We start from the raw sequence: 10,000 nt of genomic DNA, 5'->3' as shown, positions 1-10,000 counted from the left end.
CAAATAGATAGATAGATATCTTTTTATTATGGCCACGCAGGGCTAAATACAGAAAGTGGACAAAATACAATGTAGAACTTTTCTTTTGTTGGGGCATTGAGAGCATTTGTAGAAATTAAATGGGTTCGCTGCGGGGTTAGATGCGTCGACAAACAAGTCGGGTGGGGGTGCTATATTGACCTGGTGGCGTTTCCAATTGAACAGATGCGATCCGGGCCCCAGAATCAATCATAACTGTTGAGCAACACGCACACACATACACTCACACAATCGTAGAGTTTAGTCAAAAGTGAAAATAAAACCGAAATCAATAGAAAGCGTGTGATCGATGTTCGATCTTATCAGTTAACTCACCTCGTACAGACGCCGTCCTCGTGCAGTTATAGAGAATAGCAAGTTCTCCGAAAGCCCTACCAGCGCCCATCTTACCCAGTACATGTTTTCCTTTGAGGACATCAAACTCTCCCTCTGAAAACAGAAATAATAAATGTTTTGGGTTTTATAAAACAACGATGGCGAAAATAACAGCAACAACAACAACAATTGCAGTTACAACAACAACAATTGTAGTAACAACAGTTACAACAACAACAGCAACGACTACAGCGGTAACAGTAAAAACAACTCCAGCAAGAATGTCTACATGTAAAAATCTTTGCTGAGGAAGATGTCTTGGTGAGACACGTCTAAGTGCTATTTCTGTTCCCTAATAGTATTTTAGTGAAAAAGTGGAATAGAGTTTGGAGGAAATAGAAATAGAATATGTTTGCTGTGAAGAATAAAATTAGCATTTTGAAAGGAAATGGAAAATAAAATTAAGCTGTAAGTTGCAAAGAGTAAAATAGCTGGAAAGAGTAAAATAGAATTCCGTTTTACAGAAACATCATTAGATGAAGAATGGAAAATGACAGTGAAATTAGTTTAAGAATAAATACTTCGTTTTTTTGTACTTGGCTTGCAGGATTCCCTAGACGCAACAAAATAAGAATAAAGAGAAATAGGGGCGTCGAACAAATAATCTTGCTCGGTTAGAATCCATAATTTAAGCATCTGACTGGGCCATCTCGATGGATGTATAACATGTGATAGGACGTTCAGTGTTTAAATAGGTTGTCGCTGGTCGTCGGTGATTCGGTGACAGAATGTTGGCTTTCCTTACGACCGTAATCGGTAGTCGAGTCTTCACTGACTCAATGGGTTTTTCTCGATGTGTTGCTTTAACCAAATACGTAAGAGCACAATACGTCAAGTAGTAGTAGTAGTAGTAGTATCCATGCTGTTCCGGCGATCTGAAGAGTTAACATTCATGATCTGCATAAATTTGTGAAATATGCAAATTGCATTTTTATAATGGCTGAGCATACATAGTGATGCAATCACGGGCGTGTTATTTCGTATGCTGAAATGAATAACACTGCATGATAAAGGTTATAAGCGTTTAGAGCGACTAAAAAAATCAATGCGCCCTTTCAAAGCCTAGCCAGGCTCGTGGGCCCGGTTTCCCGGTTTCAATGGCGTATGTGTTCCCCAGCTGGACGGGACGCCAGTCCATCGCAGCGTTACTCATTTTTACCAGCTGAGTGGACTGGAGCTACATGAAACGAAGTGTTTTGCTCAAGAACACAGCGCGTCGCCCGGTCCAGGAATCGAAACCACAATCTTACGATCATGATGCTGACACCCTAACCACTAAGCCACGCGCCTCTACGTTTAGTAAAACGCCAGAAAAAAAGGAAGAATTGAAAAACGAAATTGTGAATTCATGGTCCTTAACACCGTAACCAAACAATCCGTCAGCTTTCTTGCATAATTGAGATTAGTTGTGGAGTCTCCCGGGATATCCTCACGGAAAACATTGGATTGTAATAAAATTTTTGATAAAAATGGACGGCCATATCACGCTGAGAGAGGTACGGTTCTCGTCCGATCACCGAAGCTAAGCAACGTCGAGCCTAGTGAGTACTTAGATGGGTGACCGCTTGGGAAACCTAGGTGCTGTAAGCGTCACACACTTAAGGCGTAGGAGTGGCTGTGTGGTAAGTAGCTTGCTTACCAACCACATGGTTCCGGGTTCAGTCCCACTGCGTGGCACCTTGGGCAAGTGTCTTCTACTATAGCCTCGGGCCGACCAAAGCCTTCTGAGTGGATTTGGTAGACGGAAACTGAAAGAAGCCCGTCGTATATATGTATATATATATATATATATATATACATATGTATGTGTGTATGTGTTTGTCCCCCCAGCATCGCTTGACAACCGATGCTGGTGTGTTTACGTCCTCGTAACTTAGCGGTTCGGCAAAAAGAGACTGATAGAATAAGTACTAGGCTTCCAAAGAATATGTCCTGGGGTCGATTTGCTCGACTAAAAGGCGGTGCTCCCGCATGGCCGCAGTCAAATGACTGAAACAAGTAAAAGAGTAAAAGAGTAAAAGTGGCCGTTGCTCCATAACTTCCGTATTTGCCTAACTTTATTCTCTTATAAATTCCAGCGAATTTACACAAAAATGAAATCGAAAAAGAACGCCTCTTGGAGACGGTAAATGAAATTCAAACGAACTCAAAGAAAGATGGTGCTTGGTGCTGGATAGTCCTCAGGAAGAGAATTCCCAGGGTGCTTTTCAACCGTAGAACGTAGCGTATGCTCCCAAAGGTTTTATTTCGAATGGTACGGCTCTTGAATATAAGTCATGTATCAAATATATTATTTATTGTGCACTGTTTCAAATCTGGTCTCAGAACTCTTTAATATGATCCCCTCTTTTCCCTTTTCTTTCTTTAATTTTCTATCTTTCTGTCTTATCTCTTTACCTCTTCTCTCTCTCTTTCTTGGACTCTTTCTCATTCCATTGCACTCCTTTCGCTATCTCTCTCTCTCTCTCTCTCTCTCTCTCTCTCTCTTCTCTCTCCCTCTCTCTCTCTCTTCTCTCTCCCTCTCTCTCTCTCTCTTCCTCTCTTTACTCTCACACTTTCTCATTATTTCTATCTCTCTCACACTCTCTCACTCTTAATATCTTTGCCTCATTACCTCTTACTTCCTCATCTTTCTCTATCACACACACACATACACACACTCTCTCTCTTTCTCTCTCTCTCTCTCTCTCTCTTTCTCTCTCTCTCTCTCTCTCTCTCTCTCTCTCTTGGACTCTTTCTCATTCCATTGCACTCCTTTCGCTATCTCTCTCTCTCTCTCTCTATCTATCTATCTCTCCCTCTCTCTCTCTCCCCCCCCTCTCTCTCACTCTCTCTCTCTCTCTTTACTCTCACACTTTCTCATTATTTCTATCTTTCTCACACTTTCGCACTCTTAATATCTTTGCCTCATTACCTCTTACTTCCTCATCTTCCTCTATCACACACACACATACACTCTCTCTCTCTCTCTCTCTCTCTCTCTCTTTCTCTCTCTCTCTCTCTCTCTCTTTCTCTCTCTCTCTCTCGCTCTTTACTCTCACACTTTCTCATTATTTCTATCTCTCTCACACTCTCTCACACTTAATACCTTTGCCTCATTACCTCTTACTTCCTCTATCACACACACGCACATACACACATACTCTCTCTCTCTCTCTCCCTCTACCTCATCACTCCTACGCGTCCCCCAGACATATATACCAGGGTAGCCAACGACTCACCTGCTGACACGTAAAGATGTTGCCCGGATTCTCCTTCCTTGATGATGTAGTTGCCCATTTTGACCTTCTTCTCGTACATACAATCAACGATCTCTCGCACCTGGTTCTGGTCCAAGTTCTTGAGGAAGTCATTTTCGAGAATTGCGTCTTTGATTAATAGGCGTGACCTGCACAACAACAAGAATAACAACAGAAACAATTGAGAGAAAAAAAAACAGGAGATTATTAGATGCAACAAAATGGCGGAGTAACTCCTGAGCGAGAAAGTACGAGATTAGATACGATAACAACAGTGTGCACGAAACCACGGTCGGAATGACAAGGAGCCAAAGAGACAGCACCTGTGTAACCAGCCGACGTACTAGAAATAGCAGCTGAGTCCCATCCAAAACATTTTATTGTCTTAAAACTATAAAGGTAAAACACTCTGAATAATAAAGTTCTGAATATTGCAAATTCGTGAAAGGTTCCCTATTTTCTTGGAGGGAACGTTGTTGTGTGGTAAGAAGCTTGCTTCCCGACCACATGGTTCCGGGTTCATTCCCATTGCGTGGTACCTTGGGCAAAGTATCTTCAACTATAGCCTCAGGCAGACCAAAGTCTTGTGAGTGGAATTGATTGGCGGAAACTGAAAGAAGCCGTCGGAACCACACATGTGCTGTTGGCAATTTTATTTTCCTTCTTTGGACTTATCCCTTTCTCCTTTCCGACGAAGAGCCATGCTCGAAACGTCAGACTCTCTCTCTCTTCACTGAGCATCAAGTTAATACATTCCTGTATATATATATATATTTAAATATAGATACATAAATCTCTCTCTCTCTATATATATATATATCTATATATATATATTTATTTATTTATTTATGTGTTTCAGCCAAGTGGCTGCGGTCATATATATAATCTGAAATGTACAGTATTATATATCCATCACGGCTGATCTTACTAATTGGTTTCGCGCGAGGCATACAATGGAGTGTTCGGTAACGAGCCAATTATATAACTTAACGCTCATCAGATTTAGCGGATATGGACGGGAATATGGTGATTGTTCTTTAAGGACTTTTAGACGACTCACATGCGTATATATATATATATATATATATATATATATATATATATATATATATATATATAAAGCTTGAAACACGTGTACCGCAGAATCCTTTGTGTTTTGTTTTTATTTTTGCATTTACAATTTATATATATATATATATATATATATATAAATTGTAAATGCAAAAATAAAAACAAAACACAAAGGATTCTGCGGTACACGTGTTTCAAGCTTTGAATTATATCAAGAATTATATCACATAGACGTTAAAGGAGGAAGAAAGATGAGATATAAGAGGTGAGGTTCCATATATTACAATGCAAAATACCAAACGGAACCTCACCTCTTATATCTCATCTTTCTTCCTCCTTTAACGTCTATGTGATATAATTCTTGGGAGAGAATACATTTGCGGCTGAAGATAGCTTTATACTGTCAATTATACACTGATGTAACAACTGCAAAGCTTGAAACACGTGTACCGCAGAATCCTTTGTGTTTTGTTTTTATTTTTGCATTTACAATTTATTCATTCACCCCGACCACGAGTTGGCATACACAGGTGCTTACAATTGCCAAGTATTACCTCTAACATTTACTTTACCTACGTGATTCACGTTGTCCTTCTGATTGGTCTATATATAACTAAAGACTTGTTTTGTTTACGCTTTTCCCTCCGGTTTTTTGTTCTATGTGTGCCATAAATATCGCCATCCGTTTAGAGAAAAATTTGTAGTTTAGAATCAGTAGTTCTTTGACTGCTATTTCTAAATTTTCAGTATGTTGGAGAAGCAACTCAATGCTAATCCCTGTATATTTATGATATATATATATATATATATATATATATATATATATATATATGTGTGTGTGTGTGTGTGTGTGTGTGTGTGTGTGTGTGTGTGTGTGTGTGTGTCTGTGTGTGCGTGTGTATAATATAATATGTGACAATTATTCGGTTGCCATTAAAAAACTCCGAGTTTCGGATGTCGGGGCGGAAAACTGCTCCGGCATCTCGTCAGTTATTAAGATAAGACAAACCGTTTTTTTCCGCCCCTACATCCGAAACTCGGAGTCTTATTATGGCAACCGAATAATTGTCACATATTATATTACAGATAAATTCTTCTATTTACATAATATCGAGGTCTCATTCATTTTTTTTTTTTTGTTGTTGTCATACTATTACTATTAATATATACATATATATATATATATATATATATATATATATATATATATATATATATATATATGCTTGTGCCTATATGCTCTATGCCGCAATGGTGTTTTAACTCGTACATTGTTATATCATCGTCACAGTATTGTACCTTGGGCTTCCTTCAAGAGACAGCGCTCTAGTGTTCTATATCGCTGTTCTTCGTAAGGCGCAACAACTTGTCACAACAATAGGCCCAAACAATAGGTCGTTACAGTTTGTTTTTGTATGTTTTTGGTTGTTTTTGTTTTTGGGGTTTTTTTTTGTATTTTCTTTAATCACAGACCTCCTTTGATACTTGGTTAAACGATATATCTCTATTTAAAACTTCCTGTCCCTTCATCTCACGACTACATCCTGTTAGTTTCCTGTCACGTTTTTTCTCTCTACAATGTCCCATCCTGAAATTATGTAGCAGCAGCTTCTTGTCAATTACTTTGTTGTAGAAGAATCCTACAAAATCACTGTCGCAGGATTCAAACTGTCCTCTTTTAACAGATTTCCAATACAAGAAAACTGAAAGAAGCCTGCTATATGTGTGTGTGTGTGTGTGTGTGTGTGTGTGTGTGTGTGTGTGTGTGTGTGTGTGTGTGTGTGTGTGTGTGTGTGTGTGTGTCTTTGTGTGTCTGTGTCTGTGTGTGCGTCTTTGTGTTTGTGCATGCCTCCTTCACCGCTTGACAACTGATGCTGGTTGGTTTACGCTTCCGTTACCTAGTAGTTCGGCGCAAAAGACAGCGATAGGCTAACTACTAAAAGAAATGGCACTAATGGTGAAAGGGTGCCATTCGTACGACTAAAAACTCTTCGAGATGGTGCCCCAGCATGACCGAAACAATCCAAAAGCCCGAAACAAGTAAAAAAAAAAAAAAAAAAAAAGAACCACCAAACGATAAAAGCTGAACGATACCTGATCCATGTTATGTATATTTTACTAATTAAAATTCACACCCGACCACTCTTAAAAGTTACATTGCCACATATGGAAATCAGATAAGCATTTTTCAAATAGAATTTCATGCAAAATGGTGTCATTTGTCATAAAATATTGCTTAGAACTTTTCTTTTACGCATAATTTTATGTAACAGCTTTCAGTTATGGTAAGCATCGTTCAAAGAGCTTAATTCCAGGAACTAAGCTGTTTATTCATAGTCTGCATTGCTCATCACGTTTCAATAATTTCTCCAGACATGTATCACATTATTTATATAACAACGATGCACACGTGTGTAGACGTATGCACATATAAGTGTATATGCACCATGTATATGTGTGTATGTGTGCATGTGTGCATGTGTGTGTAGCTGTATAGTACACCAGTATATATGAGAGTGGTATATATATATATATATATATATATATATATATATTTATATATATATATATATATATATATATATATATATATATATATATACATATATACATATATACATATATATATGTATATATATATATATATATATATATATATATATATACATATATACATATATATATATGTATATATATATATAGGCGTAGGAGTGGCTGTGTGGTAAGTAGCTTGCTTACCAACCACATGGTTCCGGGTTCAGTCCCACTGCGTGGCACCTTGAGCAAGTGCCTTCTACTATAGCCTCGGCCCGACCAAAGCCTTGTGAGTGGATTTGGTAGATGGAAACTGAAAGAAACCAGTCATATATATGTATGTGTGTGTGTGTGTGTGTGTGTGTGTGTGTGACTGTGTTTGTCCCCCCAACATCGCTTGACAACCGATGCTGGTGTGTTTACGACCCCCGTAACTTAGCGGTTCGGCAAAAGAGAACCGAGAGAATCAGTACTAGGCTTACAATGAATAAGTCCTGGAGTCGATTTGATCGACTAAAAGGCGGTGCTACAGCATGGCCACAGTCAAATGACTGAAACAAGTAAAATAGTATATATACACACATGGATGTACATTAAACAAATAGGTGCACATATATGTATCTATGGTTGTATGTATGTGTATATATATATATATATATATATATATATATATATATATATATATATATATATATATATATATATATATATATACAGATATATATACATATATATATAATGTATGTATGTATGTATGTATTGTATTGTATATATGAGAGGAAGGTTTGTAAACATTATACATTACATAGTGTCTGTGTAAGACATTAAAAAGAAGTTACTAGAAATGTCAAACCTCCTTGCCGATGAATCATCAGCTATGTGTATATATATATATATATATATATATATATATATATATATATATATATATATATATGCACACACACATATACACATACATATATGCGTGTGTATGAACAAGCGTATTCATATAAGCACATACACACACACAAACATGCGTATGTATGTGTGTTTAATATTTGTGTTTGCGTGAGTGTTTGAATAAATGCACAAAGAGGAACATTGTACGTGTGCATAGATATGCGTGTATATGTGTGTACATGAATGTGTTTGTGTGTGTATGCATATATATATATATATATATATATATATACATATACATACATACATATTTACATACATATGTACGCAAAAACCGCTTGCTCATATATGTACAGATGTATGTGTCCGCGTATATGTGTTTATGCGTGTGCTTGTACACATGAGAGTGTGTGTGCAAGTGTGTACGTGTGTGTGTGTGTGTGTGTGTGTGTGTGTGTGTGTGTGTGTGTGTGTGTGCGTGACTGTGTATGTTTGTTTGCTCGCGAGTGTCTATGTCTCGGTGACCAACACAAGCCGCTCTGTTATATCTGTTCGGTAAACAGAAATTTTCTTCTGATGGAACACCGTACGTACTCACAGCAACGAGTACTCTCTTCCAGATAGCCATTCGTTATGGTTGATACTCTTCGCTAAGGAATATTGTTCTTGAGTGAACTACTTTCCACACTTCACGCAACAACAAAAAACAGTAAGGAATATCATATTTTAGATTGCTCTTTTTATTAAAACCAATACTCTTGTTTGAACAATATATACAGAGCAGTGTGTTTACTTGTTTCAGTCATTTGACTGCGGCCATGCCGGAGCACCGCATTAAACGGTTTTAGCTGAACAAATTGACTCTAGGCGTTATTGTTTGAAGCCTCGTACTTATTTTATCGGTTCGGTTCCTATTACCGAACCGCTAGTTTACAGGGACGTAAACACACCAACGCCAGTTGTCAAGCTTGACAACCGATGCTGGTGTGTTTACGTCCCCGTAACTTAGCGGTTCGGCAAAAGAGACCGATAGAAAAAGTACTAGGCTTCCAAAGAATAAGTCCTTGGGTCGATTAGCTCGACTAAAGGCGGTGCTCTAGCATGGCCGCAGTCAAATGATTGAAGCAAATAAAAGATTATATATCGATCAGCAAGGAGTACGTTACTTCAGAAAGCAGTTTATCTTCGCTGATACTCTCGGTTAAACATTTTATAGAGGGCAGCAGTGTGTACTACTGCACTTGATACACTTGGCTAGACATTATATATAATCCTCCAAGGAGTACGTTCCTTCAGAGAGATGCTAATCAAGAAATTCATTCACAATTATGTCGCCCTTATATAATCAACAGCCATTTTTTTCTCCATAGCGCTAACCATAGGATATTTTCTAAACTGTTCAAAGAACCAACTGTCTTGGGTAAGGAAACCATAGAAACATATGGTGTTTGTTCAGTAAATAGAGCTTTGATTGTGTGAGAAGGGCGGACATATTGCAGTGCAGAGGGCATGTGTGATGTGTGGTTTGCGTGAAACAAGGATCTGAGTTTTAAACCTAGGTAGAAGGGACACGCAATGGTACAACGGTATGGCGGCGTTTGAATGCGGTTCTGTCTGTCAACGTGAAGGAAAACACTCACTCTCACACACACAACAAACGAATGCATGCATACACATATGTATATATATATATATATATATATATATATATATATATATATATATATATATATATATATATATATATATATATATATATATATATGTATGTATATACATACATACATATATATTCATACACACATATATTTATACATACACAGACACACACATACACACGAACAGATACTCACATATAT

At 37.7% G+C, this 10,000-nt stretch overlaps 1 protein-coding gene and 1 pseudogene across 1 annotated transcript in view; one reads left to right on the top strand and one right to left on the bottom strand.

Moving 5' to 3' along the window:
• Positions 1-10,000, bottom strand: part of LOC149131240 (cGMP-dependent protein kinase, isozyme 1-like) — a 43,777-nt gene that overhangs the window by 5,802 nt on the left and 27,975 nt on the right. The window contains exons 2-3 of the mRNA XM_089341554.1: positions 3,636-3,802; positions 355-468 (exon numbers count right to left, since the gene is read on the bottom strand). Coding sequence (XP_089197680.1) covers positions 355-468; positions 3,636-3,802 — 281 coding nt within the window. The remainder of the gene's footprint in view (positions 1-354; positions 469-3,635; positions 3,803-10,000) is intronic.
• On the top strand, positions 1,884-2,004 carry LOC149131241 (5S ribosomal RNA; annotated as a pseudogene).

Source organism: Octopus bimaculoides, chromosome 24, assembly GCF_046866305.1.
Source record: "Octopus bimaculoides isolate indiv1 chromosome 24, ASM4686630v1, whole genome shotgun sequence".
In the NCBI taxonomy this organism is placed as follows: Eukaryota; Metazoa; Mollusca; class Cephalopoda; order Octopoda; family Octopodidae; genus Octopus; species Octopus bimaculoides.
This window is presented reverse-complemented; position numbering and strand designations above follow the sequence as displayed.